Below are 19,891 nucleotides of genomic sequence, written 5' to 3' on the forward strand. Positions count from 1 at the left end.
CCCCAGCTGGCCAGTTAATGAGTGATCAGGGCACTGGAGCCTGGCCTATAAAGAGCTCCTCATGGGGGAAGTGGATGCGAGTCGGTGGACAGCAGCAGTAGGATACAGACGGAGCAAGATGCACGGCAGCCTGGTGTCAGGGCTCCTGTCCTCGGTGGTCCTCCTCCTGCTGCTGCAGGACACACACTCAGTCTACATTCAGGTGAGTCCCTCCGGCCACGAGCCCTTTGCCTGAAGGTCCCCGGCAGGGGAGAGGCTGGGATGGGGAGGGAACGCTAGGAAATTCATGGGATACAGGGGAGCAAGTGCCCAGGGCTCACCCCAACACCTAATCACAACCCGGGGACCAAGACAGCTGGTGGGTGGGGGCAGCCAGAGTGCCAATGGCAATGGCGATGGTGATGATAGCAATAATAAACCTCCGCTAGTCAGCACTGCCCTCTCAGAAGGCAGGTCCTGGTCAGAGGTCAGAAGCTGGAACAAGACGTGGTCCCCGCCCTTAAGGAGCCCCGGAGGAGAGGGGTCTTCCCCCAGCTCTCTACATTCACCCACATACGGGTGGATGGGGGATAGTCACCAGAAAGTTTCCCTGGCAGGTAACTGAGCTGACCTTGCAGGCTGAGCAGGAGGCAGCCAGGCACAGAGGATGTGGACAGCTCGGGCAGAGGGCACAGTCTACACAAAGGCTCAGAGTGAAGACAGCAGGGGGCCCGGGCTCCTTCCAGGGCCTGCCTGCGGGTGGCAGGATGCCACTGGCCAGCAAGGATGGGGAAGTCTGTGGCCCCGAGTGTCCGTCACATTTCTGACTCTCGGTGGGGCCTCCTTGTCAGGGGTGGAGGAGAGGCAGCTTCCCCCTGCAGCCCTGGCCTTGGAACCAGCCAGCTTGGGGGTGGTCATTTTGCCATGTCCAGTTCAGGGGTGATCACCCAGTTACCGAGTGTGGCCCCGATGCCAGGCACTAGGGAGGCTCATTCGTCAGATGAGGCTCCGAGTGCGGAAGATACAGGCGGCCAATTGCAAAGAGTTGGGATTTGAACTGGGGTTCACCGGTCTCCAAAGCTCATACCTTGAATCACTTGCTCCCCAGCCTCGCTGCAACCTCATGTACAGTTACTGGGGGCCTGTGGCACCAGCTCTCCCCTCCCAGGCTGTCCCCCCTCCCAGGACCCTCCGTGAGAACAGGGAAGGCTCTGCGGAGCCTGAGGAGCTCTGGCGTCCTGGCCCAGGTTTTCATACCCTCTCATCTCCTGTCCCCTCCGGCCCCCTAGCACCAAGGCTTCCAGGTCCAGCTGGAATCAGTAAAGAAGCTGAGTGACCTGGAGGGGCAGTGGGAGCCCAACCCCCGCCTCCAGACCCAGAGCTTCGTGCCCTCCATGTGTCACCACCCGGCCCTGCCGCCGGACCTCCAGCCAGTCTGCGCATCCAAGGAAGCTGCCAGTGTCTTCCAGGCCTTGAGTGAGTTCCTGCCCCTCGCTCGCTCTCCTCCCCACCCCCCAGCTCTGCCACTTCATGTACCTTCTAGTAAGCACCCAGTGGCTGGGACAGGGAGAGTCAAGAAGCTTAGCCTCTGGCCTTCACTGTCTGGGCACTGCAAGTCAGGCATGCCAGGACCCCCCTCGGTCCCCGGCACCCCGGACCGTTGATCGTCCTAGCGGACTTCACAGATGGGAGGGAAGGGGGCCCTGGGCCAGGGCCCCATAAGCAAGGACTGTAATACGGGGGGCATGGGGGAAGCACAGGGGCCCGAGGAGAGATGGCTCATGTCTGGGGTGGCATAAGGGGTCTGAAAGAGTTCCCAGAGGAGGTGACATCTAAGCCGAAACATGAGGGAGGAAGCAGAGCTGGCCAGCAAATGTGGCACCCTCGAAGTGCCCGGCCCCCTGTCCCCCCGAGAGAGCCAACAGGAATACCCCCGGCCCCCAGGGTGTAAGGGGCTGGCCCAGGCACAGAGAGGCAGGGGGGCCTGGGACTCGCCCCCGAGCTGCCCTCTGCTCCTGAAGCATCAGGCTCCTGACCTGTGAGAGAGATTCTGGTGCTAGACCTCCCCCACCCCCCCAGCCCCTGGAGATGCAGCTCCCCAGCGCCCCAGTGCCTCACGGTCAGCTGCTGACCGGATTTCTCCCCTGCCCAGAGAGCATCGCTAAGGACGACTGCGAGCTGTGCGTGAATGTCGCCTGCACCGGCTGCCTCTGAGGGGACTGGCTGCCCTGAGCCCACCCAGACACCACCCCAAGCCCGCTATCTTCCCAGCCCGCACCAGCCCCCCACTGCCCCGTCCGAGCCCCAGTGGGGCCCCTGAGCGCATCAGCACCACTGGCCGGAGGCCCGAGTGGCTGGACGTGGCACGAAGTGGTTGGACACATGGTTGGAGGGGAGTTTGGTCCCTGAGGTAGCCCTGCTGCCCAATAAAGATGCCCCACCTACCTACACCCAGAGTCTGGAGACCCTATGTCCATCCCCGGGAGCCCCGGGCAGAGGTGCTTGGGAAACTGAGTACCTGAGGAGAAAGGCTGATCTCAGGATACAGTCAGGAGCTTCCCAGTTTCCAGCACCTGCGGAGGTGGATCAGCAAGCCCTATTTCACATAGGAGGAGGGAGGCTGACGGGGGGCGTGGAATGAGTCCCCCCAAATCACAGAGCTAAGACGCTGCAGAGTGACCGGACCCATCTGACCCTGCAAGCCGAGCTCCAGGCCTGGCCCAGCGACAGAGCCAGGGCTGCTATGCTTCCCCTGGAGGTGGGGCTGCCCTGGTGGGTGCGCGCAGGGAAGAACCACTTGGTGCCCCCTCCCAGGCTGGGTGTCTGGGCTGCCTCTGCCCCAGGGCTCCTGAGAAGATGGGCCTGGGCCTTCACCCTCACCTTCCTGAGCTCCTCCCTTCTCAGGCTCCCCAGGACCATCAGGCCAGCTCCAGACCTTTCTTCCCTCTCTCTGTACTGGCAGCCCTGAGGAATAATAATAATAATAATCAATGTCAGGGCGCCTGGGTGGCTCAGTCGGTTAAGCATCCACCTTCGGCTCGGGTCATTATCCCGGGGTCCTGGGATCCAGTCCTGTGTCGTGCTCCCTTCTTAGCAGAGAGCCTGCTTCTCTTTATCCCACTCCCCCTCCTTGTGTGCTCTCACTCGCTATCTCTCCCTCTCACAAATAAATAAAATTTTTTAAAAATTAAAAGTCTATTGAGGATTTGCTGTACCCTAGGCCCTATTCTAAACTCACTGAGTCCTCGAAACGGTCTAATGAAGCAGGTACTGTTCAATAACCACTCCACTTTACAAATATAGAGACCCAGGTACAGAGAGAGAACGAGCTAGTCCAGGATCACAGCCTCAGCAAAGTGGCAAAATGGGCTTCTTCCCAGGCAGGCTGGGCCAGAACCCACACTCTGAACCACCATGTTACGGCCTCCCTGTGGCTCGGGCCACACCGATGATGCCTACCAGAGGGGCCCCTGCGTTCTCACAGCTGCGGCCAACTCCTGGGCCTTTCCACAGGCTGGGTTCCTCCACAGCCGCTGTCCCGGGCAGCCAGAGAGGAGTGCCAGACACCAAGGGGCCGTGGTCTCTGAACTCTGCTCACCCAGGGCCAAGGCCATGGCGAACTTCCCCAGACCAGCCGCTGCTCCCGGCTGCTCAGTTCTGCTCATGAGCTCTGCAGCCTCCCACTCCAATAGGCCACAGACCCCAGAGCTCTAGTTCCTTCCTCTCCCTCGCCCCGCAGACAAGGCTGGCTGGGGCCTTCGTAGTCCTCCTGTGTCTCTCGGGCCAGCATGCCAGAGGAACACGGCAGCACGGCCCCAACGGGGCCCCTTAGCCTTCTGTGGATCCCCAGTGCCCCCTCTCATGTCTAAACTGAGCCCCAGCACCAGCTGGCCTCGGCTCCCACTGCTCCCCTCAGCTACGCTGGGTCCCCACCTGCCTGGGGATGAGGCAGGGAAGAGAACTGTCTCTGACGGAGCACGAGTGCCAGGCTCAGGCTGAGCCACCTACACAGAAATAGTAAGAGCAGCAGCAGCAGAGGGCCTGCTATGGGCTCGGCAGGGCTCTACGAGCTTTTCCTGTGTCACCTCATTTAATCCTCGCTCAACCCTACGAAGTAGGGATTCTCGTCATCCCCGTTTTACAGACAACGAGCCTGAGGGGAGAAGAGGCTGAGTGCTGGCCACAGTCACACAGCTGGTAATAGGCAGAGCCAGGATCCAGCCCCAGAGTCCAGGTCCGGAGTGGGAGCACTGAATGACCCTGTCCTACCCTGCATCTCATCAAATCCCCCTGCAACCCTGGGCGGTGGGGTCTGTTAGCATCCCCATTTTCGGATGAGGAAACCAAGTCTCAGAGAGGGGTTCACAACTTGTAAGTAACATGGGCAGGTTCAAACCCAGCCCTGTGTGCCTCCCAGGACCCACCCTGTCCAGACCGGACCCTTCCAGTGCCTCGGACCTTCGCCATTCAGCACCTACTCCACCTTCTGGAATGCCCTCTGCCTCCCTACCTCCAGATTGGTTTTGATTATCCATCCACCCCAGTGCACATCCTAAGCACTAATGCAAATGCCTGCCTCCCCTCCCCCTTCACAAAGCCTCTTCTGACCTGGCCCTAAAGACGCCTCACCCTCTGAATTCTGCAGCCCAAGGAATTCTGCCTGAATCACCCTGTGGCACTTCCCCTCCAGCCAACTCCCCAAGAAATGCCCTGGTCACCTCCTCTTTTCACATTCCCTCTAACTTTGCTAACAAGCAGCCCTCCGTGCCTCAACTCCTTGCCCCTGTCTGAACCGGTCTCGGCTTGGCCCTCTTTCCCCATCTTCTGGTTTGTTTTTACCATTTATCGATTCCCTGCGCACGGCCTGAACTTGATGTGCATGACATACACCTTTGCAGCATTATTTCACCCAGCCTGGGAGGCAGTTACTATCACAGTCCCAGTTTTACAGGGGAGGACACTGAGGCACAGAGAGGCAAAGTATGTGCAAGACCTGAGGCCAGCCTGTGTAGCTCTGGCTTTCCCCCGCTCTGGGTCATATCCTCGGGCATCATCAGTGTGGTGGGTTTTACCCGCTCCGGGGGTCACAGAAGCCAGTACAGCCCAGCGGGGCTGATCAAAGTGCCCACAGAGCACCAGGGACAGAGTGGGAGCACGAAGACTCCTGCCAGGGAGAGGCTTCTGAGAGACCATGGGAGCACAGCCTTGGAGCCTCAGTGGGAGTTTCTCAGGCCAGGAGTGTGGGAAGAGGAGCAGAGCACAGGTGAGGGGAGCTGAGGAAGTGGTGAGGGTTGGGGCTGGAGGTGTGGTCCCCTCGGGGAGGGCAGGAGGCTACACTGCCGTGGGGGTGGAAGGGCAGGGCCTGAGGGACCTTGAATGCTCCAGAGCCCTGGGCCAGTCTCATGGATGCCCCAGCTATGTGTCCACCGCCCCAGCTATGTGGGGGACACCAAGCCAGCACAGACTCCTGTGCTCACTCATGGCGTAGCGGCTCTGGGGTTCTCCCCCTCCCGCGGAGCTGGGAAGAAAAAGCAGAGGTTTTCCTCCCCCACGGGCGGTCTGGAGGTTGAGGTCCCTTGGGTGCCTGTGTGGGGTGGCAGCCCCAGGGGCGTGGCAGCTTAATAGCGGGAGGCACACACTAAACTCCGAGCTTGCGGGGGCAGGGCAGGCACCCTTATAAAGCTGGCTGACCAGTCCACTGACCAAGGAAGGCAGGAAGGAAGCGACATCAGAAGGACTCTGGCAACTGGTTTATTAGCTGAGGGCTGCAGTGGATCTTGGGAAGCGCCGGCAACTCGGATGGGTCAGGGGCTAGGCCGCCCCAGGCCACCCCCTCCTCACTCCTCCCCTGGAGGCCCGGCTGAGCATCCCGCGGGGGAGGGCCAGGAGGCCTGTGTCCTAGCATCCGGCACAGGCCGCGAAGGCACAGATCTCGCACGATCCCGGGTCCTCGGCGATGGCCTCTGCGCAGGAGAGATGGGGTGCCGGGAAAGTCAGAGCCCCCCACTTCCCTTGCACCAGAGCTTGGACGTCTGCCACTGAGGCCCCAGGAGAAACCCGGCCTGTCCCCTCCCACCCGCTGGTCTTTCCGCCCCCAACAGGTACCGCTCAAGCCAGCCAGTCAGAGTGGGGATTCCACCCAGAAGGAGCAATAGCAAGGCCAGACGGCCCGCGGCGCAGAACTACCAACCAGTCATCGGTCAGAGCGAGGATCTTTCAAAAGTAACCTTCGCCAATTACAACTTAGAACTACTTCCAGCAGGTTCAGCAGACCCACCAATCAGAGCACACCTCCCCCTCCTGGGCCACCAATCAGGGAGTTCCCAGGCCCCACCCTCCAGAGAGGAGGCTACTCACCCAGCCTATGGAGGATCTCCTGGGCATTGGTCTCCTTGCAGAGAGGCTTGAGTTCTTCCGGAAACTTCAGGTGGCTGCAGACTTGGGGAACCACGGGCCCACCACTCTTCCTGCTCTTCCAGGTGCTGGGCTCCTGGAGCTCCCGGAGGTCCTTGAGCTTCTTCACCGACTCCAGGGGAAAAGAGAACTTGCCATCCTGAGAGAGACATGTCCAGCGTGTGAGGTCAGGCTGCAGCCTGCCCCAGGATGTCCGCATGATTCCCAAGACCCAGGTCTGGGCTCTGGCTGAGGACAGGACTGAGGAGTAAGGTCTAGAATTGAATCTAGCTCCTTCACTTCCCAGCCACGTGCCTAGGGCCAGTTACAGAACTTCTCTGAGGCTGTTTTCCAGCTCCGAAAAATGGGATTAATAATCTTATTTTCGCAGGGTGAGCGTGGGGCCTCATTTGAGGAGCCTGGCTCATGGCAAGCACTCAGTAAATTGGCTAATCACCTCCCTTTCCCAAATGGTTCTCTTCTCTCCTCCAAGTTTGAAGGGGAAGGGGTATGAGGCAGGGCTGAGGGACGGGTTGCTGAGAAAGTGCCACACCGAGACACAGCCCTGCTCCAGCCCTAAGGAGGGCGTGCTCTCTTCGGGGACAGGCCCTGGGCACTGGGGGCAGAGAGGTGGGCCAAGGAAGGGACAGAGGATTTACCTGCACGGTGACTCCCCCTGCCAGGACAGCCCAGGTCCCAAGGAGGCACAGTGCAGAGAGCAGGAAGGTATTCATGGCAGCAGTGCCCAAGAGGGAGGAACGGTTGGTTCTGGATGCCAGAGGGAACAGTGGGACTTTTAACGAGGGCAGGGTTACTGAGTAACCAGGAAGCCCTATCAGCATCTCATCAGCTAGCCTGTCAACTCAGGGCTAGCCTGTCAACTCAGGCCTAATCAGATAAGGCTCGAGACAGCCCTGGAAGATAAGAGATCAGTCCCGGGAGCCTTGCGGAGAGCCCCTGCCCCTCCCTGGGCTCCCAGTTTAACCCCCAGCCAGGCTAGGTCCTGTGTCCGTTCACCAACCACACATGCTCACTGACGCCTACTCTAGGCCAGGCCCTGAGCCGGGGTGGGGCTGCAGACCCAGCCCAGCCCTTAAGGAGGGAGGCCCAGACTGGGGCAATGCAGGGTGATTAGGGGAGTGGGGGTTGGGGCGTGGATGGAGGAGCCATCCCACCCAGCCCAGGGGCAGGGAGTTCAGGAGGATTTCCCAAAGGAGGCTGTGTCAGCACTGAGTTCTGGAGAATGGGTGGAATTTTCTTAGAAAAGGGGCCAGGGAGAGGCCCTTTCTTGCAAAGGACGCTACATGCGGAACAAGCAGGAGGTAAACAGGCCTGGAATATTCAGGGAATGTGAGTAGTTCAGCCTAGGGGAAGAGGGGGTTACAAGGGGGCTTCAAATGCTGAGAGATGAGTTGTAGACCAAGGTAGGTACTAGGTTTGGCCACTATGATTTTAAGGAAGGACTCAGCTCTGCTGTCCCACGGGCCTGGGTTCAAGTGCTACCTGTACTGCATGATTTTAATGTGTGTGAACTTGGGCAAATTGTTTTTCCTCTCCGAGCCTCAGCACCCCTTGTGGATCAATACTACTAATAACACCTACCTTGTGGGCTTATTCTGAGGATTAGAGATGTTGTAAAGATGCTTAGTCAGTGCCTGGCACACAGAAGGCACTCAGTGAAAGTCATCCCATTATTATTATTTTTATCAATAGCAGCAGCAGCTTCTGGTCCCCGTTGACCCCTCTGGTGACCACTTGCCCATCTGAGCCACAGCCTGTCCTCATCTTGTGCTGACCTTGCCTGTCCTTCAGCGTCAGATCGTCCTAGAATGAACTCCTCCCCTCTCCCTCCCGATACCCTAGCCCCTGCTCCCCTAACCTCCTCAGTCCTGTTTCTGCCTTCCAACTACCACCCCCCATGTGTGCCCTCCCCTTCTGCTTCCCTTCTTCCCCAACTAGACCAGCCTAATATCCCCATCCTGACCTTTCTCACCAGGCTCACCTCCCCCGCCCTTTCTGAACAGGCTTCCCTGCCTTTGAAAATGCTGTTTTATCTGCCTGGAAGGCTTTTCCATCCTTGTCACTAGGTAAACTCCTACTCAAACTTGAAGGCCCAGACCAAATAACCTCTACTGCGTCCCCAGCGAAATAACCTAAGTTCCCGTAGAACCAGATACATTCCCCCCCCACCCCGGGGGTCTTGTTGGGTAGCATTACTTGGGTGTGTGTTTCTGTCCCTCTAGACTCGGACCCTCTGGCTCAGTGGGTGTTCCTCGTGTTCTCTTGTGAGCAAGGCCCCCAGGACACAGAAGAAGGAAAGCCCTCAGCGCTCCATTGTTCTAATCTACAACTAAGCCAGGCCAGAAGCCAGGACAGCTTTCAGGAAGGCTACAGGGGCAGGAATTCCTGAATGGAGAGAGTAAGTATTGAAGAAGGGCCTGGAGGAGCAGAACCTGACAGGCAGGAAACTACAAAGGGGTCTGGCCCAAGGCGGGGGGTGGGGGAGGTGGGGGGGCAGGAAACACTTGCCCTACCTGCCCTCCCAGGCCAGCTGGACTGGACTTCCCTCCCCTCTCCCGTGTGTGTGTGTGTCTGTGTGTCTGTGTGTGTGTGTGTGTGCGCACACATGCTGAAGGATGTGTGTGCGCGTCCAGTCCAGCCACATGGTGGCCTCTGCTCACTGAGCGCTGGGTGGGAGTGTGCACCGGAGTGGGTCGGGGGAACGGGATAGGCTCTGGGAGGGTTATGGATGGAGTCCAGGTTGAAGGTGAGGCTAGACATTTTGCGTAAGGGTAGAGTTTGCTGTGATTGGGATGGAGGTGAACACCAGGTACAGATCTGGAGTACAGTTGAGGTTGGCCCTGGCACTGAACTGGGGTGGGTGGAGTCGAGCTGGGTTAGGGTGAAAGCTGGTTAGGGTCAGCCTGAGGTTCTGGGTTGGGGTTGGGGCTAAGCTGGGGCAAGATGGAGGAGCGGTTAGTGGTAGGAGTTCAAAACAGGACTCAAAGTGGGGTTTGAGTCTGGGGCGGGTTAGAATGGAGCTGAGGGCAGGAGGGGATGTCAGGGTTAGGTTTGGAATGGGGAGCCGCTGGGATTGGGTTGATGTTGGGATTGCAAATGATGTGGAGGCTGGTTAGGATTGGGTTCAGGATCAAGGTTGGATCAGTATGGGGCTCAAGCGAAATGAAATGTAGTTGAGCATCAAGGAGGGGGCTTGGGTGGGGCTGCTGTGTGCTGGAAGAGCCCTGTTTCTGGCTGGCTTTGGTTTTCAGTCTTTCCCTTCCCCAGGTACAGAGGGACTGGAGGGGCTTTGGTTCCTAAAGCCTCCTTCTCCCCTAGCCTCCTACCCAGGGCCTACCTGGTACAAGGTAGAACTGGAACGGGTTTTGGGGGGGGGGTGTTGCGGGAGTGATGTAGTTCGTGCTGTGGGAAAGAGGAAATGGCTCCTAGGCCTCAGACCTTTGGGCCCTGCCCTACTAACCATTCTGACGTCTGCCCTGGGAAATGGGAACCAACTCCCCTTCCCGTATCCTCAGTTCCTGGCCCAGCCCCTGCCCAGGTGTGAGTTCAGGCCCCCTCCTTGCGCTCCTGTGTTGAAGCGGCGGGGGCCCTTCCAGAACCCCAGGTCCACACCTAAGTCCTGAGACATTGGTCCCCAGGACCCTCACACCCCTCTTCATTCCTTATGGGCAGCAGGTGGGGCTGGGATTGCTGGGCTTCCCACATCCAAGGCCATCCCTTCTGGCAAGCTCTGGAGCCTTCCAGGCTGTGCCACCTCTTCGACCTGCTGCCCCACCTGAAAACCCACCAGCAGCAGCCCCAGACCTTCAGAAGAAAGCCGAGACTCCTTGGCCTGGCATTCAAGGCCCTTCGTGGTCAGCCCCTGCTCACCCTTCAAATCAGGATCCCCAAAGTGCCCCTAGGAGTGAATCGGGAAGAGGGGCCCGGATCTGCTGTAGGTGACAGAGCCCCAGCTTTGAAACGGGGCAGCCCTGGGTCAGAGTCCCGGCTCCTTCAGGGAACAGCTGTGTGGCCTTTCCCAGACTCTGTTTCTACATCTGAAAAAGGGAGACAAGAACTACATTGTGCATTTCAGATTGTCTAGAAAAGTTTCCTCCCTGACGCCCAGCTCCAGCAAGCCTGGCTTAAGACCCTCTCCACCTCCTCTGGGCTCCACCGACAAGTTCCCACTGGAAACCTTGCCAAACTGTCTGTCTTGCCCGCTTTCCTCTGAGTTCCTGAAAGGAGAGCCTGTGGCATTCTCCGTCGCGACCCCAGTACTCATACAGGCACGGCACTTAGTGGGTGCCGCTGAGCCCTTAGGGCATCAGGAAGGTCGTGCTATTTGCAATAAGCCTAACACTCACTATGGATCGAGTGCTTTACAGTGTGGAAACCGGCCACCCCTCCCCAGCACCGGCAGCTGTCGTGGCGGGAGGGGGCTCAGGTCTCTCTGAAGATGCCTGATGCTATTCCTTTCGGCCCAGAAGTTAACTCTTGGGTTTGCGTGACCTCGGCTTGGTTCCAGCATGCACGTTAAAGTTGTGTCCACCGCAGCCCCGTCCCCGCCAGGCCGGGCTCTGCTTCCCAGCGGGCCCGAGGCCCCAGCTGACCCCAGCAGGAAAGGCCCCGGTATGGAGCCCAGGTGGGAGTCTAGAGACTTCCATGCTGCCCTGTGTGACCTTGAGGAGGGAGGGTGTGGCTCACATCTCACAGCCTCCCCATCCTGCTCGTAAACGTGTCCTGGAGGGTGTAACAAGCTCTGGTTCCTCTAAGAGCCCAGAACTACCTGAGAAGACTTGCAGTGTGTGTGAATATGTAAGAAATAACTGTAGAACCCCATTTTATCGATGGCTAAACTGAAGCTCAGAAGCCCAGAGAGCTTAAGAGACCATGACTTTCCCAAGGGCGCATAATACACAGGAGCCAGGTACAGTTGTATTGGTAGCGCACTGCCCAGGGCACCCAGCCAAGAGAGAGGATCGGTGTGGATGCAAGCCGCGTGGCTACCTAGGCCTAGGGGAAGGCACAACTTTTCGCATTCACAGCCAGGTGCACTTGGCAGCAGCTGCAGTCTCAAAGCTGAAAATTCCAGAACAGAGGCCAGTTCTCACAAATTCCAAGGAAAGCCTTAAATAGCTACTTCGGTGCATACGTCCTGCAGTATCTTCCGGGCCCGAGACTCCCATCTTTAAGGAAGAGGAAGAAGAAAGGAGCAGCTGCTGCGTCAGACTCTGTGAAGCGGGTCCATGATGCCCATTTTCAGAGGAGGAAACAGAGGCTCTCAGAAGAGAGTGCCCCATGTTACACAGAAAATGATGGCTGAGTTGGAATTTGAAGCCTATTGGCTTGACCCAAGTCCAGGCTGGGCTGGAGGGTGCCCTCCCCTCCCCTAGGCCCTGGGAGGCAGGCTCCTTCCTCCAGGCTCCAGGGGGCAGTTGGCTTTTCCTGTCACATCCCTGTGGCCTGGCCAAGATGAGGCCGTGGTGGCGCTCCGTCCACCAGCAGCTGCCTCCTGTTCCCCAGCCCTCGGTCTGCTCTGGGCGTCGGCCACGGAGACCCCCTACCTCCCCGGAGACTGTCAGGAAGGGAAGAGACACGGCTGGAGCCCTGGCCCCATGGCCTGGAGGCCATAGGCTCGAGGGAGCCGACTGAGAGCCACCAGAGAGGTCCCGTGGGGCCAGGTCTGAGAATGCTTGCCAGACGACGTGGTGTTAGAACTGGGCCTTGACCAACGGGCAGATTTGGACCCACAGAGACGGGGGCTGTGGGGCGAAGGCATGGCAGCGGGAAGCACAGACGGGGAGTGGGGGGGCTTGCTGCTGCTGAGAATGTGTCAAGAGGTGCTGTGGGCGACAGCCAGGGAAGGAGAATTTAAATCCCAGGCTAAGGCACGCTGCCCTTGACCTCGGGACAGTGGGAAGCCTGCCAGGGCAGGTAAGACCCGGAGAAGCGCGTCGCTCCCCGAAGACTGCCGTGGCACGAGGGGCAGGAGCGGGCTGCCTGGGTGTGGCTGCAGCAGCTGTCCGGCCGCACAGGGGTGCGGTCACCCCCGCCAGGGCTCCGGGGGGCGAGGACAGTGTGAGGGCAGAGGGAGCCTGCCTGTGGAGGGGGGGGGGCAGGCAGAACGGGCAGGGCAGGCTTGGGGACCGTGATGTGCCGGGGCCCGCGCTGGCTGCCTTCCATCTGACTCCTCGGGGACGATCTCAACACTTCGACATAAGGCACTCCATCTCCATTTTACAGATAAGGAAACCCAGGCTCAGAGAGGACAGCGTCTTGCCCAGATGGAATTCCAGTTTCTTCTGACAGCAGAGTCTGTGTTCTTTCCATTGACTGCTGCGTTTTTCTGCCCTCTGGGGCCTACAGGGAATATGCTCGGCCACAGGCCAGCAGCTCGGGAGGGACCGGCTTCTGGCCTGGCCTGGCGGCTCTGGGTGGGGCAGGGTGGGGGCTGCCTGGGGGCAGGAGCAGGTAGAGCTAGATCTGGGATCCAGCTCTGATCAGTAGGGAGCTGCCGCCACGGGGGCAAGGCCGCGGTCGAGATGAGAAAAGGGGAAGATTCATGTGTATCGCACCCACAGTCCCCAACGCTGACAGGGCCTGGGAACCCAGCTCTCTCCCAGGCAAGTGTCCCCCCCCAGGACGTGGGCCCCTGGGGAGACTCAAGTGACTAAAAAGGCTCAGAAGGGAGGAGGGAGGCAGAATTGGAGCAAGGAGTTATCTCCCCCGCCCGCCCCCCCAGCATGCTTTCTCTAGCTGCCGCGGATAAGCACACAGATACGCAGCACACAAGCACACACACCAAGGGCTCGCTCCCGGATAGTCTCACACACATACATAAGGCCCCGTGGGCACCATCAGTCACATGGCCATCCGTGGTCACCCTTAGTCACCCAGGTACGGGTTACAGGTGCCCCGGAGTCACAGTTTTGTGTGCTTACACTCACACGGACCCAGAAGGCTGTTCCCAGGGCGGCCTCGGCCTGTGAACGTCAGCAGGCAGGGGAAGGGTGGGAAGTGTCCTCAGACGTCTTTATTGCCATTGTCCAGGACAGGAAGTTGCCTCCTGACCTTTTGGGGCCTGCATTGAGGGAGGGGCATCTTCACCCTCTGTGACGTCAGCTCGGATCCTGCGCTGGGGTGGGATCCTGTGGGGTGGGGCGGGATGGGTGTGGTGACTAGCCTTGAGGGAGGTCAAGGGCACAGGGGAGTTTTGTGGAAGGGACAGCGTACCTCGGTGGGAAGAACAGGCTGTAGGGAGGCACAGCTGGCTTCCTGATCTGTCACCGGCCTCTCTCACTGGCTGTGACCTTGGGCAGATGGCTTCACGCCTGTCAACAGCACCATCCGGCGGTAAAAGGGAGACGACTCAGCCCCCAGAGCAGCTGGGGGTGTTAATTCAGATAATGGCTCTGGTACTGGCTAGGGGGCCTGGCAAGTGGCCGCGGTGATCACAATGCTTGTGATGGCTGCAGGAGAGTGTGAGTGTGTGGGGACACCAAAGCCTGCTTAGGCTGAGGCAGGGCTGGGAGGGCAAGGTACGCCGCTGGCCAGGCCACAGCCCTCTCCACACCTGCCGAAACGATGCCAGCCCCCAGCATCGGCGGCTCCCAGAAAGGCAGAGCCTCAGGACACTCAAAGAGTTAGGGGCTGGAGGTGGGGTGACCTTTCCCGCTCTGCCCTGGGAGCCTACAGGGGCGAGCAGCAGGCTCAGGGGCAGCACCACAGTGGGCCCCACCAGTATGTTCATTGATGAGAACTATAGGGACTCCTTGGCTCCCTCTAGCAACCTCTGACGTGGGAGAAGATTCTGGGGGCTGGCCACTGGGCTCCCTGCCTGTCTTTGGGAGCCCCCAGCCCTGGGGGCTGTGGAGAAAGGGAGCACAACCCCCAGTGGGCAAAGCGACCTTCGGAAATGGGAAAGGCACACAGCTGGCAGCCCTGTGCCCTCTGGTGGCCTCCGGTGCTCACTGCAGCCTCAGTGCTTTGTTCTAAGGCCCCCGTGCTCTGCCCCACAGCAGCGGGGACTGACAGCACATTGTGGTGAAGAGGGTGGCTGGGTGGCCTAGGCATGAAATCCCAGCTCTGCTGTCCCTGCTTCTGCTATTATTATAACCACCATCATTTCTACTACTTACGAGCTGGATGACCCTGGGCAAGTGACTTACCGCTTTCTGGCTCAGATTCACTTACAACATGAGGTTGAGAATACTATCTACCACATAGCCGTTTTAAAGAGTAAATACCATCTCCACAGCGCTGGGAGAAGTAATATTAAGTAACAAGTAATAAACGGTAGCTGTCCTAGTCTATACTGCTGGGTCACCGTTACTTAAGGGCACTGCTGCAGTCACCCCAGGTCTGCGCTCTGCACATGCTGACTAGTTACACATCATACATGGAAGGAGACACATAGGGAGGTAAGTTCAAAATCACTCGAAAATCCTTTCGGAAGGTACCATGTTGGGGATAAAGACGCCAAGTCTCACTAAGGCAAACATGGCCAGTTTTTCTTGGTTCTAGTCTGCCTCTGAGGTAGCTGACTTGTATCCACAGGCCCTGTTGCGCAGAACATGTGCATCTTTAGCCACCGGAGTCAGTCTCGGCGCTGACGCAGGTGCTCACGCGGACGGTACAGGGCAGCAGCTACCAGTTACAGTCTCAGGTTCGGACCTGCCACCTCACACTCACAGGGGGGCACACGCTCATCACAGGGGGACAGTCAGTATTTCCATCCTCTCTTTTTGGCCGAGCATGTATCACTGCCTTGGAGAGCCCTGACTGCGCGCACGCAGGATGTAGCTGCACCGTGCCCGCCTCTCTCCCGTAAAATGGGGCGGTAACAGGACCACAGCATCAGGTTCCTGCCAAGTAGATGACACTCCCCACTCCCCCCTCTTCCCCAAGTCTTCCTCTAGATACTGACTTTGAGCAAGTCACTTCCCTCTCTGGGTCTGTGTTCTCAAGAGCAAAATGCAGGAGCTGTCTTAGATGATTTCAAAGGCTGCTTTTAGCTTGAAGCCTTCAAGATAGTTATGATTCTAGGGAGTGAAGATGCAGTCAAGCCTTAGCTAACTGATGCTTATGTGGCTTTCACAGGACTGCTTTATCCAGCTGGTAAGGGCACATCTATAAATAGCAGCCCTTCGCACACTGGAACATGTCAAAGCCTTGAGAATTAAACATGCATCTTAATGATCTTGTCTACTTTTTTCATTTGATTAGCCCAAAGTTGCACTTCAGCTGTGCCTGAATCAGCACAAAGTGACCGGGTTTAACCATGCCCCTACTACAGCCCTTCAGAGGCACTGCTAATGACCAAAATTTACCTGTAATGGCAGAAAACCAGAGCTCCTCCCTCCGAGAGACACACATACACTGGTGGACAGGCATTACCTCTGGCTTTGGGAAAACTCCCTTTTGGAAGGCAGTGAGGTAAAAAGAAATGAGCTTTGCATGAAGTCAGACCCAGACTGATTTATCCCAGGTCCTCTATTAGCTGTGAGAACTTAAACAAGTTAAACTTTTTGAGCCTCAGTTTCCCCAGCGGTAAAATTGCAATACATAGCTTTTCCTGGCAGTGATGGACGGGTTCAGTTAGAAGTAGCAAGAGGCCCTGGGCAGGATTATGGGATTGGCAGAAAGCCCTCCCCCTCGAGTTAGGCAGACTGCAGCTTCAAGTCCACTTCCACCTGTATTGTTGGTCTGCCTAGTGCTTAGCCTCTGACCTGTTTCCGTATCAATGAAGTTGGGACCCCACCACTTATAGGATTGCTGTGCTTGGTTCTTTACCAGCAAACCATCACTTCCGCTTCAATCCCCACCCCTATGCTAGTCTAGCTTTCATGCCTGGCTCATAGCAGTGGTATAAATGGAAAAACCTCCTATCTGTCCAGGACCCTCTGAAGACTCAAACTTAAGTAGCCCATGTCAGGCTGAGGCCTTCCTAGACCACTGCCTCAGCCCTCAGCATAACCTAACTCCTCACCACCAGAATCTTGCCCTGCCAGGGTGCACCTTCAGAGCAGCTCCCCTGGGCTGTGCCCCTGAGCTGGTGTCTGTTGCCTGTCCTGGCTAAGTCTGCACTCACTAAAGGCAGGAGTTGTGGCTTTCTCCTGGGAAGGCTGACAGAGCGTGTGTTCAACAAACGTTAAGAAGCTCCACTTTCACCTTTAGGAGGTAGCTCTCTGGGCAGGCACATGTGGGGGCAAGAATAGGGTCAAGGATGCGGGTAGGGTAGGGGAATTTATTGGAAGTGACAGAGCTGAGTTTGAATCCAGGTTATTTGATTCCATTATCATGTTCTTTTACACCATCCTCTGTTACTTCCAATAAAGGATCTGGGTAAGCCACTATACCTCCGAGTTGTAACCACATTGTAAAATGAAGATAACAGTATCTACTTAGCACAGCACCTGGCACATGCTGAGCACTTTTATTGTTCTAAATGTTTAAATGCATCAATTTAATCCCACTACAACTCTTCGGAGATAGGTATTATCCTCATTTTGAAGACACTGCAAATGAGGAAAATGAGGCTCAGAGAAACTAAGTAGGTTCCCCAAGTTTATAGAGCTAGTGAGATATCCCCTAAAGGCAGCAACACCTGGGACACAATCTCCAAGACCACAAGGACTGTCTCCAAGTTTCTGCGTCGGGACTGGCTCCAATCTTGTTCCCTCAATTGTAGCAAATGACACAGGCCAACTGGTGTTATAAATAGAGTTAACATAATATATTTATTTTAAGTGCCATTCATGCATATCAGTTCTGGCAGCAACAATCCTAATGACACTTGGGTATTTCTTTACAGCACTAAACAGTTACAAAGAATGGGTGCCGTTCATCATAGAGGCAAAATATGAAATCGTGCAATAGCAAAATTGTAGAAACATTAAAACACTGACTGTCCGACAGCAGTACAGAGAGCAGATTGTGTTTGCACAAAAAGCCAATGCATTTTCATCACATATATACAATATAGATATGTACACATCACCCTCTGAATGAACAATATCAAAATACTCTATTCCATTTGAAATAATCCCCGGATTGATTCCCTCCCACTTCAAAGGACATCTGAGAGACATATTTACAAGAACACACATGAATACATTTACATTTCAAAAAACTGCCACAAATGCCAGTCGGATTATTTTCCTGGACAGAGTACCCCCGTTTGATTATATGCATTTATTCTTCTTTTCCCCAAAAGTCTTCAATTTAAGCCCAAAACAGAACTTGCTCTGCATTAACAACTACCAACTGAAACAGCCACTAGAGGGGATGCTCTGCACCTCACCAGGTAGCTCTGGCTGGCTAAAGCCCACTGAGAAGGCCTGTCTTGGGCTCCCGGGCCACCTGCATCACAAGAGTGTGATGGGTCTTAGTGGAGGCTCTGCCTCCAGGGCCATTTGTGGTAAGTTTAAATTCTCATAAAAATATTGATCACTGCAAATCAGTAAATGATTGCCAAATGGGAAATTAGCTTCACAAAATTTGTAAAAATCTTCATCAGTGGTTTCTACTCAAATCATTCAAGGTAAGACTGCATTCCAATACCCAAATTGTTTAAAGTGCACATTGCTACCCAAGCAATTTAAAGTTTCAAAACAGCTATTTTGGTATCTAGAAAACAGTGACTTGAGCAGACTATTGAAAGTCCTCCCTCCCCCCCATTTTTTCAAGTTTTTGCTCTGCAGGCTGCTATCTCATCTTGCCTCTGATCTGTGTAAGAGGGGCCTGTTGGCTGCCTTGCCAGAATCTTGGGATTTTCACTGATCCAAGGGGCTGGAACTGAGCTTCTTTTTTCATGCCAAGCAGGGTCCAAACAACAGGAACATAAAGCCCTTCCTTTCTCCCCAACCTCACCAGCCTTTACTATGGCTGGCTTCCCAGTGATTCATTAAAGGCAACACTCCATTAAAAAAAAAAAAAAGTACCCACACACGTTGACAAACACTCTCACATACACACATACAGAAACAAAGATGTCTGTTTAGTTCAAGTAGAGAACACTCAACCACATTATCACTAAGGCTAACTAAAGTGATTTAAAGCATAAAGATAGAGACTAGAGATGCTAAAAAGCAACCAGTGAGCAGTTATTAATCCTTGATTTGATGGAACATATCATTCCCCCATTATAACTGAAAGAAATTCTGCCTTTTTTATGGTCTAAAGAACCAATTCAAAATCTATTCATTTAAAAAAAAAAATCTCATTTCTGTTACTTTTATTATAAAACTAAGACAATCAATCCATGCAAAGTAACTATGATACAAGATGAAACAAAAAAAAAAACAACTAATAAAAACCCCAACGAGGCACGCTGAGTTTCAAAGAAAGTAACTCAATGTCATGCATACACAGACACACAGGACAACAGAAACAGCAGACCACTTAAGGATATCTGCACTGAAGACTAAGGCAAATAAAATCTGTGTGTGGCTCTATCCTCCTTTCAGTGCTTCCTAAATGGAAAGAGAATGAGTGAGGAAACTTGCATTATAAACAGTGCCCTGTTGTTCTATTGCCCAAATGAACTCTGATTCGAATTCCAGAAAAATCCTATTTAGCTAATACATATCAGCAGGAATGCTAAGATAGAGAAATATACTCACATGGTAAAAGGAGCGACGATAAAGAGAACGACACAATCTCTCTGATTGTCTTGTCTGTAAACTCTTAAGAAAAACAATTCTGTGCTTTCAGACACCGCACTTCTCCTTAATGAACCCAACAGGAGCTGAGCATTCACAGAAGGCAGCAATAAATATTAAAATAATACTTTTGAAAATAATAAATACATGAGTGAATATGGAGGCAATGATTTTGTTAAAGAGCCAAGCAATGCCCAGCTGCTAACTGATCAAATACATTTTAGAACTATTATAATGCAGATTTCGGAAAACAGACATTGACTAAGTACAACATAAACTCCGCAATCCCCCAACCATCAAAACAAATTTGGTCAGTTCTTTATGCTGCTCAGGAAAAACATGCCCCTCTGGATTGTTTGGAGAGTATCAAACTCTGGGTTCTTTGACTTACTGAGTAGAACTCAATACCCACATTTCTGAAAAAGATTAAATAAGGGGAACTGGGCTTTGAAAAAATCTATTTCCTTTCAGTTGCCTGTATCAGTTAAAAGCATCCTGCAGAAAATAGCCTAACAAGGAATAAAAACTCACAGTAACTTTCTTTTCAAGACGTAATAATCCAATTAGAAAAACTGAAGCCTTTCAGTAATTTTTGTACATATATTTACACATATGTATCTATAAACTGCTTGCAGCAAAATAGGCTCTGCCTGAAAAATCAGTCTGGCACTTGTGGTCAACATCAAACGGACACAAATATGCAAAAGCCGTTCAAATCACACAACAGTTAGGAGCTACACAGGGCAGCTGGCAGGGAGACAAACATGTAGTACTTGTCTGGGTCAGATAAAAGCAGTAAGTTATCCAGCTAAAATCTTTTTGATTGTCTTCAAAAGAAATTTTGACAACATTGG

General features: G+C 54.8%; 2 protein-coding genes across 2 annotated transcripts; one reads left to right on the top strand and one right to left on the bottom strand.

Annotated features, from left to right (window-relative positions):
- The first annotated feature begins 118 nt into the window (after positions 1 to 118).
- GUCA2B (guanylate cyclase activator 2B) lies at positions 119 to 2,193 on the top strand. The gene is made up of 3 exons (XM_021684430.1): positions 119 to 202; positions 1,269 to 1,455; positions 2,132 to 2,193. Exons 1-3 carry the CDS (start codon positions 119 to 121, stop codon positions 2,191 to 2,193), a joined length of 333 nt encoding a protein of 110 aa, XP_021540105.1.
- A 3,684-nt stretch (positions 2,194 to 5,877) lies between these two features.
- GUCA2A (guanylate cyclase activator 2A) lies at positions 5,878 to 7,134 on the bottom strand. Its single transcript, XM_021683769.1, has 3 exons — positions 7,032 to 7,134; positions 6,337 to 6,532; positions 5,878 to 5,942 (listed from the first exon to the last, which is right to left on the bottom strand). Exons 1-3 carry the CDS (start codon positions 7,104 to 7,106, stop codon positions 5,878 to 5,880), a joined length of 336 nt encoding a protein of 111 aa, XP_021539444.1. The 5' UTR covers positions 7,107 to 7,134.
- Positions 7,135 to 19,891: the final 12,757 nt, after the last annotated feature.

This window comes from Neomonachus schauinslandi, chromosome 4, assembly GCF_002201575.2.
Source record: "Neomonachus schauinslandi chromosome 4, ASM220157v2, whole genome shotgun sequence".
Classification (NCBI taxonomy): domain Eukaryota; kingdom Metazoa; phylum Chordata; class Mammalia; order Carnivora; family Phocidae; genus Neomonachus; species Neomonachus schauinslandi.

Bases quoted from the DNA above. Each gene is read 5' to 3' on its own strand.
- GUCA2B (XM_021684430.1), top strand. From the start codon at position 119: ATGCACGGCAGCCTGGTGTCAGGGCTCCTGTCCTCGGTGGTCCTCCTC. The intron at 203-1,268 runs GTGAGTCCCTCC...CCGGCCCCCTAG, and splicing joins CACACTCAGTCTACATTCAG to CACCAAGGCTTCCAGGTCCA. The intron at 1,456-2,131 runs GTGAGTTCCTGC...TCCCCTGCCCAG, and splicing joins CAGTGTCTTCCAGGCCTTGA to AGAGCATCGCTAAGGACGAC.
- GUCA2A (XM_021683769.1), bottom strand. From the start codon at position 7,106: ATGAATACCTTCCTGCTCTCTGCACTGTGCCTCCTTGGGACCTGGGCT. The intron at 6,533-7,031 runs GTAAATCCTCTG...TGTCTCTCTCAG, and splicing joins CAGGGGGAGTCACCGTGCAG to GATGGCAAGTTCTCTTTTCC. The intron at 5,943-6,336 runs GTGAGTAGCCTC...TCTCCTGCGCAG, and splicing joins GGAGATCCTCCATAGGCTGG to AGGCCATCGCCGAGGACCCG.